At 42.0% G+C, this 22,764-nt stretch overlaps 2 protein-coding genes across 2 annotated transcripts; one reads left to right on the forward strand and one right to left on the reverse strand.

Annotated features, from left to right (window-relative positions):
* Window positions 1-3,014: 3,014 nt before the first annotated feature.
* Window positions 3,015-11,666, reverse strand: clcc1 (chloride channel CLIC-like 1). The gene is made up of 9 exons (XM_087852885.1): window positions 11,535-11,666; window positions 11,342-11,449; window positions 5,306-5,416; window positions 4,938-5,159; window positions 4,484-4,624; window positions 4,280-4,379; window positions 3,852-3,949; window positions 3,316-3,454; window positions 3,015-3,181 (listed from the first exon to the last, which is right to left on the reverse strand). The coding sequence occupies exons 1-9, from the start codon at window positions 11,664-11,666 to the stop codon at window positions 3,015-3,017; spliced, it is 1,218 nt and encodes a 405-aa protein (XP_087709011.1).
* A 7,185-nt stretch (window positions 11,667-18,851) lies between these two features.
* Window positions 18,852-22,306, forward strand: LOC148098638 (uncharacterized). The gene is made up of 3 exons (XM_087852423.1): window positions 18,852-18,942; window positions 20,875-20,919; window positions 21,012-22,306. The coding sequence occupies exons 2-3, from the start codon at window positions 20,880-20,882 to the stop codon at window positions 21,902-21,904; spliced, it is 933 nt and encodes a 310-aa protein (XP_087708549.1). The 5' UTR covers window positions 18,852-18,942; window positions 20,875-20,879; the 3' UTR covers window positions 21,905-22,306.
* The last annotated feature ends 458 nt before the right edge of the window (window positions 22,307-22,764 follow it).

The raw sequence follows: 22,764 nt of genomic DNA on the forward strand, positions 1-22,764 counted from the left end.
AAGAGGGGAACGTGAGAAAGTACAAGGTCAGGAAGAACCAGGTAAGAAAACAGACAGGGAACAGTGACAGGCAGAAACTGTTAAACTGACAAAGAGAAAAAACCTGATTTTACTCACAGTCTGGAAGTTGTGTCCTCCCTATATTAAAGCTGCTAAACAGAATCTGCAAAACAAACTGGGTTGAAACATTTTGACCCTCTTTAACAACATTCCATTATAACATTATCATTGATCGGGGAGATTAAAATTAATGAGATATTTTTATGTGGTTCAGCCACAACTCTACTGAAACCTCAGCCAGTAATAGGTCGGCCAACTTTTGGACCGTCCAGTTGTGTTAGGATGCCTGGGTCGTTGACCCAGGGTTTTTGAGTTTATTATATTATTTATAATTTCTAGTCTTTGGGTTTTCGTTAGAGTCATGTCTTATGGTTTGTCTCTGTGTAATCCTTAGTTGCTGTCTCCCCTGTCTGCTATATCCCCGTGTCCAGTCAGTGTCTGTCTGCCCTGGTCCCACATCTCTGTTCCCTCTGTTGTAGTGCCTGCATGTGAGTCTGTGTCTTTTGTTCAGTCTGTGTTATGTGTTTCCTGTTTTACTTTGAAGGTCTCTGTCTTATCTCAGTGTGTTCAGTTTACGCTTCCTTGTCTTGTCAGTTCTGATTTGCCCCAGCTGTGTTTCCCTCCTGTTGTCCATTCCCTGATTGCTCCCTCTATGTATTTAAGCCCTGTGTTTCAGTTTGTCATTGTCGCGATCTACCCTTATTTTGCTGTGTGTTCTGTCAGTGTAAAGTTTACCTTGGAGTCTCAGTTTTGTTACTTTTTTGGAGTTCAGCATTAAAGCTGTATTTAAGTTCACCTTTGATTTCCGTGAGTCTGCATTTTGGGTCCTTCATATCACCACCCCTGCGTGCACACAGCCTTCACATAACAAGTTGTCTGTATGACTCCTGCAGTACGTACATCACATTTGCACACTATCAGTGCCAAACAGCCCTGGTGGAGTGAGGAGCTGTAAAGAGAAGCAGATGCTCTGTTTATATTCTAAAAATGTTTTAAGCTTGTTTCGAAGATTCTGTACTGCAGCTTTAAATGTTTTCCAAAAGCACACATACACTTATCAGTGTTTCTCAAACTTTTTACAGTGTGGACCACCTGATAAAGATGTCAAGCTCTCCTAAGTACCACTATGAAAGCATGAAAGGCATAAATCTTATAAACACAAAATTATTATTATTAAATTAGTAAAATTAGTATCTGCAATAAAGATTTTTTCATACACTGTATACATTCTACCACAAGCAAAGTTGCCTCCATTTTTATAGTTTTTATTAATATTTTGTAATAATTTATTTGTAATAATTCTGTTTTGGGAGTGTATTTTTTATGTATTTGTATTATATTATACATACACATTAAAAGTGAATCTCTGTCCAAAAAATGCACTCAGTTTACTTTTTACTCACTGTGAGCATCATTCATTATTCTCCCGCAGTAATTAAAGTTAGGATATATATTTGTTTTATTCCAATCCATTCTTCTTTTACAGCATTTAAATAACCTTGATCAGATTTGATGGTTTTGTTACAGACAAAAGTGTTTTGCTTTTCTTTCACAAATGTGGGATTAAATTGTGTTAAAATGTACAAAACAGTGATGTCATGTTTTGTGGCTAGGACCCAGGCACAGAGAGACTTGATGAATTTAAGAATCTTATGATTTAATAAAGAAATTTGCAGACTTGCACAGAGATGGTAAAATTATGATGACTGATAACGGAGAAGAAGACAACAGACGATGAGGACAGGGAGGAACAGGGGTTTAAATGCACCAAAGTGACAGTCAGAGAGAACTCGGGACAACATTTAAGGATGCAGGGACATTATTATCAGGATGTCCAAAAAACTCACTGAAAAGCCTTCAGTTAATCCAAAATGCTGCAGCAAGAGTCCTGACAGGGACTAGAAAGAGAGAGCATATTTCTCCTGTATTAGTTTCTCTTCATTGGCTTCCTGTTAAATCCAGAATTGAATTCAAAATCCTGCTCCTCACATACAAGGTCTTAAATAATCAGGCCCCATCTTATCTTAATGACCTTGTAGTACCATATCACCCTATTAGAGCACTTCGCTCCCGCTCTGCAGGCCTACTTGTTGTTCCTAGAGTATTTAAAAGTAGAATGGGAGGGAGAGCCTTCAGTTTTCAGGCCCCTCTTCTGTGGAACCAGCTTCCAGTTTGGATTCAGGAGACAGACACTATCTCTACTTTTAAGATTAGGCTTCAAACTTTCCTTTTTGCTAAAGCATATAGTTAGGGCTGGACCAGGAGACCCTGAATCCTCCCTTAGTTATGCTGCAATAGATGTAGGCTGCCGGGGGATTCCCATGATGCATTGAGTTTTTCCTTTCCAGTCACCTTTCTCACTCACTATGTGTTAACAGACCTCTCTGTGTTGAATCATATCTGTTATTAACCTCTGTCTCTCTTCCACAGCATGTCTTTATCCTGTCTTCCTTCTCTCACCCCAACCAATCACAGCAGATGGCCCCGCCCATCCCTGAGCCTGGTTCTGCTGGAGGTTTCTTCCTGTTAAAAGGGAGTTTTTCCTTCCCACTGTCGCCAAAGTGCTGCTCATAGGGGGTCATATGATTGTTGGGTTTTTCTCTGTATCTATGAAGCGCCTTGAGGCGACTTTTGTCGTGATTTGGCGCTATATAAATAAAATTGAATTGAATTGAATTGAATTGACAGATATAGGTTTATCTTGCCTGGCTGGGCAGCTCTCTGGGTGCTCAGCACTTCCAAAGCTCTGATCCTAGAATCGCCCCTGGATGAATCTAAACAAAAATTATTTAAATAGGGGTGGGTCACCTCATCGACACTCTGCGCTTCTGGGAGCTCAGGTCTGAGTAAATGGCCTGCATTTGTATAGTGCTTTACTCAGGACCCCAAAGCGCTTTACACTACAGTCAGTCATTCACCCATTCACACACACATTCACACACTGGCAATGGCAGCTACATTGTAGCCACAGCTGTCCTGGGGCGCACTGACAGAGGCGAGTAGTGCAGCATCTCTGGTGGATCCCTTTGTGGGCGGCGTAAAAGTGCCATGATGCCATTCTGGAAGGCTGCTTGCACACTTGCATACACAATCACCTGAAGAAGATATACAGAAAAAAGGCCTTAGAGCTTGAAGGTGCTGTGCAGCATCTTTTCTGTTCCTAGGACTGCGCTCTTCTGGACAGAGACCTGTTCTTTTAATCTTATTTATCTATAGAAAGCTCTATAATGTGAATAAGGTAACAGTTTTTACCACAGTAGCAGGCATGGTAGTGAGCTGGGATCTGCAGGGTAACCGGAAGATCTTTGAGGAGTACTCGAAGAAATTCACTGAATCCCTGACCGAAGTACTTCAGTGGCTCTGTGATGAAGGTTGTGATGGTAAATAAGATTGCCTAAACAGAGAAGCATGTCTAGGTTATAAAACTGTACATACATATAGAAAGTCAACGCTGTAATTTGCTTATTTAAATAAACATGTAACTTGGATGGATTAGATGCTGGCGTGACCACAGTGCACACGTCTGTTGTTGCTCACAGTGGTCCAAGGGACGCTCAGGGAGTTTGTGTGTTCGCTCAGACACATGAAAAATTAGAGGGAACATTGCTCACAACTAGTGGTTGTTGCATGGTCGTGAGCAAGTCTCCAGGTCTGTGTGTCTGGCAACTGATTCACAAACTCCTTCACTATCAACATGTTTGTCACATGTCCAAAATGGTAGACAAGTTTAAATCATGTGTTTAGTAGTGATGTGTCTGCAAGACCTCAATAACTTGAACAGAGTGACCTACCTTGATTGGTGATACCAACAAAAGAGGGTCAATTACAAGAACTTCATAGTATCTCTTACAGGGGTCATCTTGAAGAGTCCAGGTGCTTCTAAACCACTCTGCAGGAAATCAAATACAGGCCTAAGCTTAGGCAGACGTTATGCGCTAAATATGATTAATATGTGCAAAACAGCAATGCTGGAGACTAAAACTATTAAAACAGCTGAGACTTCAGATTTTGCACAATGACTGCAGAGGGACTTGTCGTTAAATTCCTCTCCATCTCATGGCTGTGCAGTGAAATGTATTTCAAAATGATATTTAATACGCTCTAAAAATAAAAATAAAAAGGAAAAATAAGTTTTTTTCTCAGCCGGTTAATATTTTAGATATAGGAGGTTTTCACAGAATACCAATGCTATGTCTGTTCAACACTGGCAGTGGCATACCTTTCAAACTGTCAATCCAATCCATTTTCTCCACTCCAGTGCATTTTGCATTGAAACTCTCCATCTTCACTATATTACTTTGATGCTCAGCAAAGGCAATCTGAACAAAATATACATATTTATTAAAAACATCTTATTTTACAGTCAAAACACTGAATTACAGTTGAACTGAAACCACTGAAAACTGCAGGGGCTCCTATTTACCTTGTACAGGTAAAACCAGTTCCAGATAACACTGACGAATAAGCAGAAAGCAAACAGTTGTTGGAACAGCACAAACCAGGAGATCTTTGTCCGCAGCTGGAGCGTGATAATGACTACTATAACCAGGATAAATAACACGATCTGGAGAACGGAGCAGAGAACAATTTAAGTGGTTACAGAAAATAGAAACCATTAAAACACAGCAGACACATTAAGAAAAGTCAAAACAGAAGGGGGTCAAAGGTAAAAGCTACATTTGGTTTAAAAAGAAAATGTTCTACAGCAGACATGTTTTTATATCTGCGCTGACAACTTCTCATGTAACCATACTGAGTGTACATGAAATCAACAGACAGTTCTTCTTGTTCATGGAGACAATACTAGACAAGAGATTTGGGGGGAGTTGGCCTCTAACCAGAGAAAGTGGAGTCACAGTAATAAAGACTGAGATTACTTTCAATAATGTATGCAGCTCCACCCCAAAGGTGTCTTCAAATGGCCACTTCCAGGCCCCATAATCATGCGGTTTAACCTCCACAAGTATCTGACTGATGGCATTGTCCAGGGCGCCTGGTCTACATCTGTCTTCACTCTCCAGATGTGCCTGGATCTCCTCCATGGCTTGTTTGGACATTTTGAGTTTGGCATCATAAAAGGCATCTGTGGAGTCACTGGGCTGGAGAGAAATGGGAGAAGTGTCTTAAATTGCACATTTTTTTCCACCACACTTGTAAAATTATTAAACGAGAGAGTAAATATGATAGCACAACATGTTCGACTGAAATCTCATAATTCAACATAAAACATGACATGACCACCTACCACACCAGCTCCTTGTATTGCCTTCAACAGTCTGCTAAGAAATCTCTTGAACACTGGGCTGCATGTTGGCTGCTGTGAGATGAGCTCGATCGTCTTCTTATGATCTTCAATCTGAATGAAGGCAAGGCAGAATATCTGAAGTGCCTGTACTCAATAAATTCCTATTTCCCAGTCAAAGCAAAGACCCCAGGTTCTCTTCTAAGACTGGTTGGTGGTGTAAGGATCTGAATGATATCTTCTCGATACACTTTGAGCCCGGTAATAACACTTCACCATCAAATGTCTCAGCCTAGTCTTGTTGCTAAGTAAGTAAGTAAGTAAGTAAACTTTATTTATATAGCACCTTTCACAGACATATGTCACAAAGTGCTTTACAAGGTAAAAACATAATACAGTCATAAAATACACCATGAAAACCCTGGTCTAATTAAAAGCTTTTTGAAATAAAAATGTCTTTAGCTGCTTTTTGAAGGTCTCCACTGAGTCCAAACCCCGTAGAAATAGGGGAAGTGCATTCCACAATCTGGGTGCAACAGCTTGGAAAGATCGGTCCCCTCGGGTTTTAAAACGAGTGTGGGGGACCACTAAAAGATTTTGGTTTGCTGACCTCAGGTTACGAGTGGAGGTATGTGTATGAATCAGATCAGCAATGTAGGGGGGTGCCTGTCTCTGTAATGCTCTAAAAGTTAAAACTAGAATTTTAAAATGGAACCTGAATCTGATTGGTAGCCAGTGCAGCGACTTTAACACAGGGGTCATATGAGCACCCTTGTTCGAGCGGGTCAGTAGCCTCGCTGCAGAGTTTTGAACAACCTGTAGGCGGGATAGCCCTTTCATGTTTAGACAAGTAAACAGGCTGTTACAGTAGTCAAGTCTTGTAGAGATAAAAGCATGTATTATCATCTCGAGTTCACTTGTTGACACGATGGATCTAAGTTTAGAAATGTTCCTCAGGTGAAAAAAGCAGGTTCTTACTGTCTGATTTAGATGTCCCTCCAAAGAAAAAGCTTCATCAAAAATGACACCCAAGTTTCTAAGGTTATGTTTCTGGGAGGAACCTAAGTCACCCAGTCGCCGTTTAATATCAGGTATTGCACTGCCTGGTGCAATAATCAAAGTTTCTGTTTTGTCTGGGTTTAGCTGTAAGCAGTTATTGTTCAACCATTGTTTAATGTTGGTTAAACAGTCAATCAGATTGGAGAGCTTATGAGCTTCAGCAGGCTTAAACGAATAATATAGCTGAATATCGTCAGCAAAAAGATGGTAAGATACTTCAGGAAACTGCTGTATTATCTGACTTAAAGGAAGAATGTATATTAAAAACAGAATAGGTCCCAGCACAGAGCCCTGAGGAACTCCACACAACAACTCTGTAGATTCCGACATGATCTGGTTTGCAGACACACTAAAACTCCTTTCAGATATATAAGATGAAAACCAGTCTAAAACAGAGCCAGACATCCCAACCAGGTCTCTCAGTCTGTTTATCAGGATGGTATGGTTGACTGTATCAAAGGCTGAGGTAAGGTCTAACAAGACTAGGACTGTGTATTCTCCGGAGTCTGCTGACATCATAATATCATTAGTTACTTTCAGTAGTGCTGTCTCAGTGGAATGCAATTTACGGAACCCAGATTGAAAACGGTCATGGATGTTATATTTCTCCAAGTATGCCGTAAGATGGACAGCTACTGCCTTCTCAAGGAGTTTTGACATAAATGGGAGTTTGGAGATAGGTCTTAAATTTTGAAGTAGTGTTGGGTCCAGGTTGGGTTTTTTGAGCCTTGGTTCCACAATGGCATGTTTAAAAACGCTGGGGAACACCCCAGTCTGAAGAGAAACATTAAAAAGGTTCACAACCCAAGGACCAATGGTGTCAAAGGCATTAATAAAAAGCTTAGTGGGGATAATGTCTGAGGGGCTTGAGGATGGCTTCATTTTGTCAACCAGGGCTGCTATTTCCTCATATGTTACAGTTGTAAAAGTTGACCAGGAGTACAATGGGAGTGCCTGACTCGGAGAACAAGAAAGCTTTGGGGAAATTTTAGCATTGACGTCGTTAATCTTATCAACAAAAAATCGGAGGAGTTTATTACTATCTACTTTAGAGTGTACATCTAAAGGTACCACATCTGGGGAGACAATAGCACTAACTTTGTCAAAAAGAAACTTGGGATTTCTCTTGTTTTTTGTTATGAGCCTAGAAAAATATTCAGATCTAACAGTTTTCACTGTGTCATTTAAGGAGAGCATGAGATCTCGAAGATGGAGCCTGTGTACGTCAAGTTTGGTTTTCTTCCATAGTCGTTCTATTTTGCGGCATATTCTCCTTAAGTTTAAGATAGTCTCATTTATCCAAGGGCATGTCTTCTTTTGTAAAGCCGAGCTTGTTTTAATAGGTGCCACTTGATCCAAAATGGATGTGCATTCCCTATTAAAAGACTGAATAAGAACATTTACATCGTTTCCGGTAAAAAGTGGAGACCTGTCAAACATAATGGAGAACCTCTCAGCAGTAGTCTCAGTTATTATGCGTCTATGAGTTTTTAACTTCACAGGCGTCTGTTTAGAGCTAAAATTAAGTTCAACAAAGATACAATTATGGTCACTCAAATGTACATCCTCAGCAAACACATTGCCAATGTTGAGGCCCAAGGAAAAAACAAGGTCCAAGGTATGACCTTTTAAATGGGTTGGACCAGAGACATGTTGGACAAAGTTAAAAGACTCAGATATAGATAGAAGTTCAGCTGCAGAGTTAGATGAGGCATCATCAATATGAATGTTAAAATCCCCAAGAATTAAAACTTTCTCCAGCTTGATAATAGAAGATAAGAAGTCCATAAAATCCTTTAAGAACTCAGTAGCAGGGCCAGGAGGGCGATAGACTAAAACACAATAAAATATGTTCGTAGAGCCCACCTTAATTGTTTGCGACTCAAAGGAAGAATAGTTTTCAGTTTGCATACCTCTGCAGATGAAACTGTCCTTAAAGGCAACGGCAAGACCTCCACCACGGCGACCTAAACGGGGGGCGCCCAAGTAAGAGCAGTCTGCAGGACGCAGTTCGTTTAGGTGAACAAATTCGCCATCCCTCTGCCATGTTTCGGTGAGAAACAGAAAGTCCAGGCTTTTCCTTGTGAAGAGCTCATTCAGAGAGAAGGATTTGTTTGCGATGGAGCGGGCGTTCAAGAGCGCAATCCGATTAAAAGCTGGCAGCGCAGGTTTCCCATCAGCTTGTCGGAGTGGAATTGACAGCAAACACCGTGTCCGCACGCGAGGTCTCCAGCAGCGCCACGGAACCGGCGGGGCCAACCACCGGTTGTGCGATGCGGGCTGTGAGGGCGCAGTGGTGGGGGGATAGTCGGCAAAATCCAGAGCATCAGATGGGTAGGATCCACGCTGTAGTGGCTGCAAGTACGTGTTTCCAATCAAATCCGGAAGGGTAACTGGTAGCAGAAACCGGGGACGCCTCCAGACGAGTCGGGAGATCTCCGATCTGTAGGCTCGTTTGATGTGTACCTGGATGCCGGCCCTACAGCCTCTTTTCCTCGATTTCTTCTTGGAATTGCTTAGGGCACGTTTCGCCAGTAGCAAGAAGTAATCCGGTGAGGTGGAAGATTGCACAAATGGTGGGGGGAAAGTTTTTCTATAACTGTCCCAGTCATCATAAAGACGTTCCATAGACTCTTTGATGTGGAGCAAGGAAGAACGGTCGTAAATCACAGCAGCATAGCTCCATATATTAAACGTCAGGGCTGATATAAAAACATAACATACAATACAGCGTAGGCAGGTAGACGTCGAGCCGAAGAAAGGCGCCATCTTCCTGTCACAGTCAGCTGACATGTACCAAAGTCAGGCAGAACCACTGTCTGCCCACAGATGATGTTATAGCACAGCATTTCCAAACCACTGTGCAGCCCCACAGAAGTATGCCATGAGAAATCATCAGGTGTGCCATGGAAGATTATCCAATTTCACCAGATGGGTATTCTAAGGGAGCAGCATGTAGTAATAGGCAGAAAAGTTCCATTCTCTTCCACTAGAGGGCAGTGCAACATCCTGCACAAATTAAGAGGGTTGCCAAGGGCCGCAGGTAATAGCGATGGATAAATATCTGAAAATAAAAAAGTAGTGAATGTGACCTGAGTCCTGGAGAAGACTCAGATGAAGGCCCTGAAGGCATGAGCAGTGGTCAGAAAAAAAACAAAAGGAGAGCTCAAGATAATACAATGAAACTCATCTTGCCATTAGATTCACAAGTACCGGAGAACCAACCAAGCCAATTCCACTGTGCCTGCTGCTGAAAAACTGTCAAACAGTGCCAAGGTTCCAAGCAGTGGCGGTCCTAGCCTGTTTGGCGCCCCGGGTGAACACTCCCCCCCCCCCACACACATAAAACATATTAAGGATTGTACATGAACATAAAACTGTTGTCGGAACCACACTGAACTTCACCAGAGAAACACACACATATGAAGAGAGAGAGAGTATGCATTACATGCAAACAGCTACCAAACAGCCATCATAATTCGTCATACAATGAGAACAGAACAAATCAACAATTGACAATAACTAATTAATATTAAAATCTGTAACATAATGTATTTTGGAGTTTAGTCTGTTACTGTTACTATTTTTACCATTTCTTCTTGGAGCAACTGTAACCCACATAATTTCCTTAGAGATTAATAAAGTATTCTGATTCTGATTGTTTCAGGATGACCTGCCATCATCCAATCACACATCTGCTTACCTGCATCTTTTGCTCGTTTCTCCTCCTCTTCTTTTCTCTTTTTTCTAAACTGAGCAGCTGATGGCTTTGAACTTTTCTTGTCCATCTTGGTTTTAATGTTGCACTCCAGTATGAACACAAATCCCCCAACTCGAGGATCACCACAACATGATCTAACACACCTACACCTTAGTTCACAGATTCACTTTGTCTAAGGTTTATTTCTGCATTTCTTCACAACCCAGGATTCAGATCATGAATACATAATTTACATCATTATGAATGAAATGTGCTCTATTTGGAAGCAGCAGGGCCCCCTCCCCTTTCGACGGGTTGTGTGTGAGACTTTAAATCATCAAACTGTAAAATATAAATTTTAAATTGTTTTAAATTGTTACTCACGCTCACTTTTCACGTGTCGAAAAAACATCGGTGCAAATTATAAGTCTGTATCATGATGTCTGGTGTTTTCGTGTTTGTTGTTTTGTTTTTATTTTGTGTTATTTTGCGAGTTGGTTATTAGACGCTGCTCCAGCCAGCCAGAGAATCCCCCGCCGCCCCGCCCTCTCCTCCCTGTGCCGCCAGCAGCAGGCGCACCTCGCAAACGGAGGGCGCCCTTACTCCCAGCAAATGGGCGATAGAAAACCGATTGGTGCCTATGACATTCCCAATACGCGCTGGCTGATGTCGGGGCAGCATGAGTACGAGCATTTTTTTTTGTTTGTTTGGGGTTTTTTTTTTTGCAGATGCCCGTGATGCCGCCCCCCACCACGATGCCGCCCCGGGCAACCGCCCGTGTTATTTCAGTTCTGCTTCCTTCCTCCACAACCCATCTATGGGTTTTATAAACATGATGGCTATCAAGACAAGAAAAAACCAAAACACAGACTCAGGACTGTTGAAGAAGATCTTCGTGTGTCTTCCTTCAACTCCTGCAAGAATATCAGCTTTGTGTTCAACTAAACAGGCACAAGTTTCACACTACGTAAATTAAGAGTAGATTTTAAATATATATTATAAGAAATAAACTTTTGTGACATTTTTATTTGGTGTTGTGATTTTTCTCTGTAACGTGGCACTAAAGGGTTGGGAAACACTGTTCTAACAGACTACAGCTCAAAACATGTAAAACCGGTTTCTTGTACATGACATTGAGTTCACCTTACTTAAATGGCCTTTTTAGACATGGTTGACGTTCATGTTTTGTGTACAAGTTAGAACAAATTGATAAGCCTGGAGGTGTATAATTAGACAATTTGAAAAATAGTTTTTCCTATTTAAAACCTCTAAACACCAACCTGTCTCTCTAAGTCCTCCACTTGCTTGTTGCAGGGCGTTGGCTCCGTCTTGCTGGAGTCCTGATTGTACTCTCGTCTTTCAGTGGCCTGATTGTCACAGCTTGCTGGCTGCGTTGCAAACACACATACAAACTAAGTGTCAGAGCTGGACAACACAACATCTTCACAATACTCAGAGTAAAAATCTCCCAACCTCAGTAGGCTTTCTCATCACTTTGGTCGTAGCATCATACATGATCATGTCGTAAGGGTTGACCCACTCGCTTTCCTCCTGATGGCCCACGGCAGTGAGCAACAGGTTGCACAACAAAGCAATGAGGAGCATCCTGCCTGGGAGAAGACAGACTCTTATCCAGTGTTAATTCCTTTACAGTGAAAACAAGCATAGGTGGACACCTATAGCTAGCAATGGTAGCTAAGTTTAAGGCTCAACTACAAAGCAGCTTCGGCCTCACTGACTCACACGTGGCCTTAAAGGTAGTTTAACAGGGTGAGGCGGGAACAAAACAAAACAGCCTAACAGACGTGACCATAAAAGGAATCGCTTTACTGTACAACCACGTGATGCAGTGTGTGAATGTGTGTGTGAATGGGTGGATGACTGAATGTGTAAAGCGCTATACAATACAGGCCATTTACCATTTTTACCAAGTGAGTGCAATTTAAGTTTGTAGGCTCGTGCTTAATTTAGTTTTGATGACTGACATCTCAAAAAGGTTGTAGGCACATTAAAATAATGCTGAGATGCAATGGTGTATGTTATTTAATTTAAGATCACTTTTGTTGGAAGGTTATTTAAATGCTGTGGCAGCAGCAGCGCAACTCATGAGGTTACAAAAAGAGCTGAGAGGTGCAACGCCAAAATGGATGGGTGCCAGTGGATGGAGCATCATTATCAATGTACACTGCCATGCAACAGGGGGCGCACAGTGAGCATAAAAACTGTTAGGTTTATATTGTTGGATTGTCATTTATGCTTAGAAACATTCACTCATATATGCTTAGAGTTATATAATCAATTGCATATTGATAGGATGTCTGATCCTAAGCAGTCTGCAAAGACTGTGTGTGCCTCCCAGAGCACTCTGGCATACCCACATCCTAAGGTCATGAGAGAGGTCGTACCTTCTCTTACTGATTTATGGTATAGGAGGTCACCTACTCTGTATCTGTTTAAGTATAAGAGCCCTTTGTTTTGGTGGACCGCTGGACTCCTGGCACCAGCTTTGGGGAGTCGTTCACAGGGTCACATCTTGACACATACACGCATACCTACACATACACACAGACGGTACTCTTTGTTCACACGTATGCCTTTGTAGGACGTCATATGTTAATGAGACTATGCATATTCATGTAACCACAATAAAGACCAGTGCTACGGGTGAGCTAACTACGAGTGACAGGGGTTCGAGTGTCAGGAGCAGCGCTCGTCACAGTTCTCGCACGAGATCACACAAAGAGCTCTGCCTCGTGTCCAATGCTTTTTGCCACTGTAGTAGAATTGTCTCTGATTGTTCCAGCGAGGGGTTTGTGCTTGACAGATCCATCAAAAACAGCCTCAAATTTGCAACATCACAGACTGAAATTCTTTCTAAAGATGGCAGACTAAAGAGTCAACCCTGAGCCCAAAGATGCATTTAAGAAGAGTTTTAGCACTTAAAAACTGACAGGCAAACTATTTATATTGGATAATTATGTACAGACTGGCAAATGTATAGTTCCTTTGGAGGGCTCCAAACTTAGGCCATAAGATGAGCTCTGTCAACTGTCCTGGATGCAAAATGTGCATAAATAAGGAAATATATATGTACAACATTAAGATCATGATGATAAGTGTCTGGGGTTTGTGTATGTTTTGTTCATGCATGTTGACGATCTCATTGTCATACTCACTGGTACTTTCCATAGGAACAACCAAGAAGTCATCGTCATCATCGACTTCTTCGGGAGCTCAGGTCTGAGTAGTGCAGCATCTCTGGTGGATCCCTTTGTGGGCGGCCTAAAAGTGCCATGATGCCATTCTGGAAGGCTGCTTGCACACTTGCATACACAATCACCTGAAGAAGATATACAGAAAAAAGGCCTTGGAGCTTGAAGGTGCTGTGCAGCATCTTTTCTGTTCCTAGGACTGCGCTCGTCTGGACAGAGACCTGTTCTATTAATCTTATCCATCTATAGAAAGCTCTATAATGTGAATAAGGTAACAGTTTTTACCACAGTAGCAGGCATGGTAGCGAGCAGGACTGGGATCTGCAGGGTAAGCGGAAGATCTTTGAGGAGCACTCGAAGAAATTCACTGAATCCCTGACCGAAGTACTTCAGTGGCTCTGTGATGAAGGTTGTGATGGTAAATAAGATTGCCTAAACAGAGAAGCATGTCTAGGTTATAAAACTGTACATACATACAGAAAGTCAACACTCATACAAAGGAACACAGTTTAGGAAGACTTTGCATGGAAAAACATATAGCAGTTAGAAAAAGGTAGAAAAGTACAGAGATCCAGGAGGAAACTCAGAGGGGGCGGGGCCTTTTCTGTCTTGGGTCCTTGCACGTTAGAGTGGCCCCTTCACTGTCTGGTGGCTGTAGCTCAGGAGGTAGAGCTGGTCACCTACTGATTGCAAGGTTGGTGGTTTGATCCCTGGCTTCTCCAGTCTGCATGCCAAGTATCCTTGGGCAAGATACTAACCCAAACTTGCTCTCCGATGCATCCATCGGAGTATGAATGTTGTTAGAAAGCACTAAGTGTAGATAAAGTGCTTGTGTGAATGAGGCATGTTGTATAGAGCGCTTTGAGTACTCCGTGAGAGTTGAAAAGTGCTGTATAAGAATCAGTCCATTCTACTTTTAAATCACGTCTTAAAACCCACTTTTAATCTTTGGCTTTTAACCTCAGTGAGGCTTAGTTTTCTCTTGTAATGAAATTAGTTATTTCCTTAATTATTTTTAATTTTTCTTTTATTTGGCTTTTATTTATATCTTATGTAATTTTATCATATAGTTCCTATGTCAGCTGTGGTTGTTTTAAAGTGCTTTATAAAAAAAAGGTGATGATGATGATGATGATGATGATGGTTCCAACAACAGTTTTTATAATAAAATATGTTTATGTACAAACCTTATATGTTTTATGTGTATGTGTGTGGGGTGTGTGTGATGGGATGGGGGGCTCCAGAGCGAGTCTTCGCCCAGGGCACCAAACAGGCTAAGACCGCCCCTGAGGCCAGGAGAGTAAAGAAGCGCAAGATGAAGTGAGAGGACTGAGAGGAGATCGAACCTGGCAAAGATACAAACAAACAAAAACTCTTCTCATTAATCCACATTGATTGGGATTTTAAAAAATACAAAAAACAACTAACTTATTAACTGGAACGAAAGCAATCCCTATTGTTCGACAAGTTAGGCCAGACTGCAGCTCTCTATGACAGGGATTTTCCTCAAAGCCTTTCAACAAATAAGCATAAACGCAGAGAAATACAAATTTACTAGATTATCACCAAGTGTAAGGTTTTCGCTCCCCAGTACTAGTGATGGTAAATTTGATTCTTTTTACAGAATTGAGTTTTAATGAGTCACTCACCAAAGTGAATCGGGTTTTTTGAGTCATTTGATTCACTGAGTCAGTTGACCAGAGAGTGCAAAAAATTTACATTTTCACTCAAACTTAATTTGTTTCTCTTTTCATGTAAATCCTACTGCTAAGAGGAATGATTCTAAAAGAAAACAACTGTTTGATAGAGCAAAAAAGAGCAAAAACATTTCTAAAATTAAGCAATTTCCTATCAAAATTTCTTAATAAACATTTATTTTGTTTATTTGTATTTTATTAGTATTTTCCTTAAATGTGTCAATATTTTCTCATCTAAATGTCCACTGAGCTGTGAGCCAGGGGGCGGTAATGCGCCTTAACATTGGTTGCAAACCAAGAAGGGAGGGCGGGGGCGGGGGGGGGGGGGGGGGGGGGGGGGGGGGCGCAGTATGAAAAGGGTGGAAAAAAAAAAACAAACAACGCTTGGACACTGCTAGCACGGGGCGCCCACACAAACGCAAAGCAGGAGATGAAGCATCGCTGAATATGTTTCCAAACCAACTTCATTCTAAGCCAAAGACTAGAAAATATGGTGAAGCAAATCTTCCCTTTGGTTTCACCTGCACACGTGCAGAGGTAGGTCTCCCTGCAGGATTGGTTTTCCCTTCGTGGGGAGCAGCGCTGAGCTGTTCAGATCACGGACCGACAGTATCCCACAGCTGTTTATGTTTTTAAACCCATTTTGCACAGAGAGGCATTTTTGGAAAATGTATTGATAGCAATGTTGAATATTATTACACAGGAAAAAACAACTACATGTAAAATAATCACACCGTGACGCCTCTGCCTCTAAATAGAGGGACAGTAACTGAATGTGTATAAGTAAGCACGTAAAACCTGAAGATAGAGACAAAATACTGTTTATCTGCCATTCTGCAATTCATCATGTAAACAATAACGTGGCGCACAGCGTGACATGAAAAAAGGAACATACCTTTGACGTTGCATGATGAACTCTGTATTCCTCATCACACGTAAACGCAAAAAAAAGAGTTTTAAAAAAATGTCAGTTTTCGGTGATTCGAAACACCGTTTACGTGTGGACGAAACAGCTGTGTTTTCAAAAATACCCGTGTAGGAGTGGACGTAGCGTAAAAGAGTTAGTCGTTTATTTTCTTACAACCTGTAATTTATTGCAGTTTACTTGTATTTGCTTAATTATTTACTAAATGTTTGAGGTGTCAAATAAACCGCAAATGAGCAAAACAAGGCACCCAGGAGGCATCCTTGTCAGATACCCGAACCACCTCAGCTGGCTCCTTTCGATGTGGAGCAGCAGCAGCTCTACTCTGAGCCCCTCCCGGATGGCTGAACTTCTCACCCTATCTCTAAGGGAGAGGCCAGCCACCCTTCAGAGGAAGCTCATTTCTGCCGCTTGTATCCGCGATCTCGTTCTTTCGGTCACTACCCACAGCTCGTGACCGTAGGTGAGGGTAGGGACGTAGATCGACCGGTAAATTGAGAGCTTCGCTTTTACACTCAGCTCTCTCTTCACCACGACGGACCGGTGCAGCGTCCGTGTCACTGCAGCTGCAGCATCAATCCATCTGTCGATCTCCGGCTCCCTTCTCCCATCACTCGCGAACAAGACCCCAAGATACTTGAACTCCTCCACTTGGGGCAGGAACTCATCCCCGACCCGGAGTGGGCACTCCACCCTTTTCCGGCTGAGAACCATGGCCTCAGATTTGAAGGTGCTGATCCTCATTCCCGCTGCTTCACACTCGGCTGCGAACCGCTCCAGTGCGAGCTGGAGGCCATCCCCCGATGAAGTCAACAGAACCACATCATCCGCGAAAAGCAGAGATGAGATTCTGAGGCCACCGAAGTGAAAGCCCTCTTGGCTGCGCCTAGAAATCCTGTCAATAAAAATTATGAACAGAATCGGTGACAAAGGGCAGCCCTGGCAGAGCCCATCACCCACCGGGAACGAGTCCGACTTATTGCCGGCAATGCGAACCAAGCTCTTGCAACGGTTGTATAGGGATCGAATGGCCCGTAGCAATGGGCCAGACACTCCATACTCCCGCAACACCTCCCACAGGACACCCCGAGGGACACGGTGGAATGCCTTCTCCAAGTCCACAAAACACACAGACTGGTTGGGCAAACTCCCATACACCCTCAAGTATCCTTGAGAGGATAAAGAGCTGGTCCAGTGTTCCACGACCAGGCGGAATAATAGGGGTGCAACGATACACAAAGTTCACGGTTCGGTTCGGTTCGATACTTTGGTGTCACGGTTCGATATTTTTTCGATACAAAAAAAATGTTCATGCTTTTTTAATTTGTCATTTATTAAAATTATAAATATATATTTTAACTCAAACGTACAGTTTTTAAATGTAATGTTGCTGAAACAACAAAGTAATAAAATAATTAATCTATCTGATGGAGAAATCCCTCATCTTTGGAAAAGAGAGTTTATTACAGAGAAATGTCTCTTTCCAAAATAAAAGCTCTACTATACGCTTCTTCTGGGCTATATTCTCAGCAGCATATTAAACATATCAGGTCCCCATAAGGAGAATCATGTGCTAACGGCTGTCTAAATGACTCGGGTAAAGTTTGTAGCATGCGTGCTTGTTGTTTTTGTCTGCTTCCACTTGTCTTTGCACGAGGATGATGTCGGAGTAAATGTGCAGTCATATTCGTTGTGTTCCCACTAGTGCTGTCAGCGTTAATCTGAAATGACGTTAACGCCACAACACGGCAAATCTCCGTTAACGAGCTACCGCGGATCGCCCCGTGCGTGGGGCTGGACGGCCAACACGTTAACGAGCTAACTGCGCTAACGCAGTAGTTCCCACCCATGTAATTGAGCATTGCTGGCACATCCAACATACTGTTTTACTTTAGTCCATGCTTACCTTCAGGGTCATACGTCACATGAAAACCAAAATAGTTCCAAACGCCAGATCTGAATGAGGGTGGGGGAGGTTCAATTTGCCATGTTGCAACGAGCTTAGCTTCTGTCTCGCTAGCTTGCGCTGCGCTGAGTGGATCTGCACTCGACAGTGCAGCCTAGGCATAGTAGTCAAACGCAGATCCACTGAGCGCTCAACACAGACAACATCGTCGGGAGAAAAGTTGATAAAATAAATTAAAAATGTTGTATTGTTCGATACATATGCGTCCCGAACCGAAAGCACTGTATCGAATGGTTCAATATCGATACGAGTATCCTTACACCCCTACCCAATAAGTATAAAATCCAGGAAGCTACACAACATGGGGCGGTCCATTTACAAACACAGGTCTAACTTGAGTTTCACACAGTTTTTATTAGAAAACAATCAAATTGTTAAATGCTTAAAGTACACAACATGTCAGAAATCTGCACCGTCATGAACAGAAATTTAAAGCTAATTTTTCGTGATTTGTTGATTAACCCTCCGAGGTCTAAATCCCACGTTGTGCACATCAACATCACAGATTTGTACAAATAAAGTTTATAACAAAGACATGTTAAATATTAAGCTCTGGAAACAGCTCGGTTGTTGTTGTTTGGAACATGTTGTTTTGTTGCCATAGCAATGCCTCCAGGGAAAAATTAGGGAGCAGAGCAAGAATGAGACCATATTAGTGGATATATGTTTGATAACTTTGCCTAACAACCATAAAGAAATGTTTTATATTGAGCTTTAATCCTGCATGAAGGCCAAGATGAATCTCTTAGAGTAGAACTTTACAGGAACTATTAGAATAAATAAAAATAATAACACATTGACTGCTTTAGTCTTTTAGATTCACTTCTGTCTGTTTTTTTGTCTCCATTTAAAAGATATCAAACTCTGAGCAAAGAACTTGATGTAAAAAGAATCTCTGCACATTCCACAGTCTTTGCTGCTAAAATGACATCACAGCATTTAAGCATGTTTTGAATGAAAACATCAGCATATGAACACAAAACTGAAGAGACACTGCAACCGTATGAAAGCAAACCACTATTTAGTGACATTTCGACGTTTCCCTGAGGATTAACTGCTCTGTAATTTACCAAGGACTAAAGTAAGCTCACATTTCAGTTTATAAACTTAAGATCATTTACTTAAATATAAAGCCTGATTTTCCTGCCTGCCAGGACAGTATTTATGTACTTTACATTGTGCAAGACTAGACTATATTTTCCATCATAGAGAGGATGATGTGGATCTATTATTCAAGAAAACAAATGAAGACTTAACTGATGTAATATTTGACAAATTATACATAAATGAGAAAATGTTCTTAATCATATCTTTGAGTGACAGAAGCTCTTTTTAACACGATTATTTCTGAGATTATTTTCTTCATTTAGGAAAATGGAGAAGACTTAAGTTTTGTTCTCAAACAAACTATTCGAATTTCTGAGAAACTGAGGCTGCGTCCACATGTAAGAATAAGAATAACTTTATATATCCTGAGGGAAATTCTTTTGTCATGTACATGCTCAAAGCAGCAGGAGAGACAGAGGAACAGATGAATAAGATATAAGATATACAATATATACAATAAGAATAGTAGTGTACAGTAATATACAGTAGGATAGTGCAAGACATAGTATCGGATAACTCTAACGAAGTAATATATATAACTATATCCTGGTGAATAAATAACTTAACTATCAGTGCAGGCAATTCTAGAAAGTGACAAAGTATTGTGCAATAGAATAAAGGGAGTAGCAGCGTATGATGGGGGATGAAACACATATTCAATAAGGTACTGTTGGGTAATATTGCACGGTCTGGAAGGGAACAGAATAACATTGGTAATCGTCTCAGGAAAATCACCTACAGAGTGAGGAAGAGTTATACAGTCTTTTTGCCACCGGCACAAAGGATTTACTGTGGCGGTCAGTTCTGCATTTCAGGGCAATGAGTCTTCTGCTGCGTTTGCTCCGATGGTCCATCATGGGGGCGTGCATGGTGTGGGAGGGGTTGTCCATGATAGAAACAAGCTTTTTTAGCATTCTCCTCTCAGACACCTCCTCCAGGTTCTCAAGTCTGACCCCCAGGACAGAACCAGCCTTTCTAATCAGTTTGTTCAGCCTGTTGGCATCATGTACACGGCTGTTTTTGAAAGCGCAGTTTCGTCCACACCTAAACAGCAGATTGAGTCACTGAAAGGTGAGATTTTTAAAAACTCCTGCCAGGGTGGAGATTTTTGAAAACGACGTTTTTGTGTTTAGATGTGGACGAGGAAATCGGACATTTACTCAGGCAATGTCAAAAGCGTGCGCCGCTGTTGACGTCACGCTGTGGCCACGTTAGTGTTTACATGAGATCAATTTCTACAATGGCGGATGTGGACAACATACTGTGTCTGTTAATCTTAGTATCTGCAGTTTTTACACGCTGACATATACACACACAGTTACTGTGCCACACAGAGGCATCAGAGTGCGCATCAAACGTGGCTTCTACATTCAACACAGACGCTCTCACAACCCAAATCCTGACGTCGGTTTGGAATAAATGTAATTTAAAAAATGACATTTATGTTTGCTGTATGCATTTTGTCCATTCCAAAGTTGTGAGTCTGTTCCAGCCAAAATGCTGTCTTTAGTTATTAACATTTGAAACGATGAAGGCACGTGAAAGTAACACAAAATTAGCTGCTTTTCCAGAAAAAGACAAAAACTTTTCAGAAGTACGTAAGGTTTTGTGAGGTTTTCCCACCCAGGCTTCTAGACTTCTGATTGGCCAACATTTCTACACGGTTAAGATTTGGCGTGTTCTTGACAGCGTTTCACTTTGTTTTTAGCGTTTACATGCGGAAGGAGATATTTTCTCAAAACTGCACATGTGGACTGGATTTTTTTTAAACGAAAAAGGAAAACGTGCGTTTTCAAACATAGCCGTGTACGTTCGGACGCAGCCTAAAGTCATCACAAAAAAAGCAAATTCTCTGAACACTCTGAGTTGAGGTTTACTGATCATTGTTGTTTTGTGCTCCTTGTAGTCAAAATGAGTGGAAGAGGAGATGGATCACAAAATAACCGTAACGGTAAGCACATGTGCTCAGTCTTGAAATTGATGAAAAACAGATTTTCAGCAGATAGCTATGAATGCTAATTAAAAGATTACATGATCTTGCAGGCCGACAGGTTAACCCACAAAGGTTTGCAAGTGGAGATCAGGAACCAGCTAATGAACCAGTTAATGGACCAGTTAATGGACCAGCTTTCGAACCTATCGGTGGACTCCGGGGCTTCCTGTTCGATCTTTATTTTCTTCTCAATGATACTTTTTGGAGGCTGGATGAGCTAATAGATGTATTAGTGGAACAACATGATGATTACCTTCACAATGCCAATGACAATAATGTCAACATTCACAATATGAATGTGAGGGACAATAATGCCAATGCTGACAACAATGAACAGCATGAGGATCATAATGCTGTTGTTGTTGTTGGCGTTGAAAATGAGGATTCTGATGAGGCATTTGAAGACTGTGTGGATGTTCACCAGTACATCCCAGAAGAGGACCCTCAGCCAGGTGTATCCAGGAGGAGGTCTAGAGAGATGGATGAAGAAGACGTGGAACCAAACAAAAGAATCAGATGGAGCGAGGAGTTTTCTGATGACGACTCTGACTTCTTCTCTGCTTGTGACACTGATAGCGAGGGCTGTCCTCATGTTGGTAATATTGCCGATGAGGACATCAATCAGCAGGTAACAGAAGAAGAACCGCAGCCTGGTGGATCCACGAAAAGGTCCAGAGAGGAAGATGCAGACGAAGAAGAGCGTAATAGCAAAAAATCCAGGCTTGCAAACTCTGATTCGGGGACCAGCTCAGCTGTGTACGATCACTCTGAGAGCAGCAGTGATGGACTTTTTGAAGATGCACACGAAGAGCTTGACAACCATGAAGCTGGAGGCTCGAGGAAGCGTTCCCGAGAGGACTTTGAGGAAGAAGAGGAATACTTGCCTGTTTGCAAATTTCGGAGGTGCTCAAATGAGTCCACCAGCAGCAGTGATGAAGACTAAGACTATTTCGACGGGTTTCTTCAGTATCCTTTTAGTAGGCTGATGGCCTACTCAGGTGACCCTGAATCCTCCTGCAATAAGCTGGGCATACACTGTGCAAGTCGCGTTATTCAGCTCCTGCTCAAACTGATTGACTCGCAGGGGTGAGAAGTTTGTGCCATCGCTTGTGTCCAGATCACACGCCGCACTGCCGTTCGACTCCGTCTTTTCAGTCTCGTTTCTGCGTTTGCGCGTGGGCAGTGTGAGACGCTGCGGTGACACCCTCGGGACGGCCGACAGGATTTCAAACAGGTTTGATTTTCTTACGAGCAAACGATTGATGATCGGGAGCTGGTTGTGAGGCGTTAATCGCTTCTCGTTACCCCATGTAGACGATGCACGACACACGATTAAGGCCAAACTCGGGACGCACGACTGAAAAATCGGCTCAAAATGGGCCAAAAAGCGCACAGTGTATGCCCAGCATTAGGCTGCCGGGGGATTCCCATGATGCACTGGGTGTTTCTTCTTAACCCACTATGTTTAATAGACCTCTCTGCACTGAATCATACTTGTTATTAACCTCTGTCTCTTTTCCACAGCATGTCTTTATCCTGTTTTCCTTGCCCCTCCCCAACCGGTCGCAGCAGATGGCCGCCCCTCCCTGAGCCTGGTTCTGCTGGAGGTTTCTTCCAGTTAAAAGGGAGTTTTTCCTTCCCACTGTCGCCAAAGTGCTTGCTCATAGGGGGTCATATGATTGTTGGGGTTTTCTTTGTAAGTATACCTTACAATATAAAGCGCCTTGAGGTGACTGTTGCTGTCATTTGGCGCTCTATAAATAAAATTGAATTGAAAATTGAATAGATGTCACTGTGATGATT

This window comes from Neolamprologus brichardi, chromosome 15 (genome assembly GCF_056152115.1).
Source record: "Neolamprologus brichardi isolate AB-2024 chromosome 15, ASM5615211v1, whole genome shotgun sequence".
In the NCBI taxonomy this organism is placed as follows: Eukaryota; Metazoa; Chordata; class Actinopteri; order Cichliformes; family Cichlidae; genus Neolamprologus; species Neolamprologus brichardi.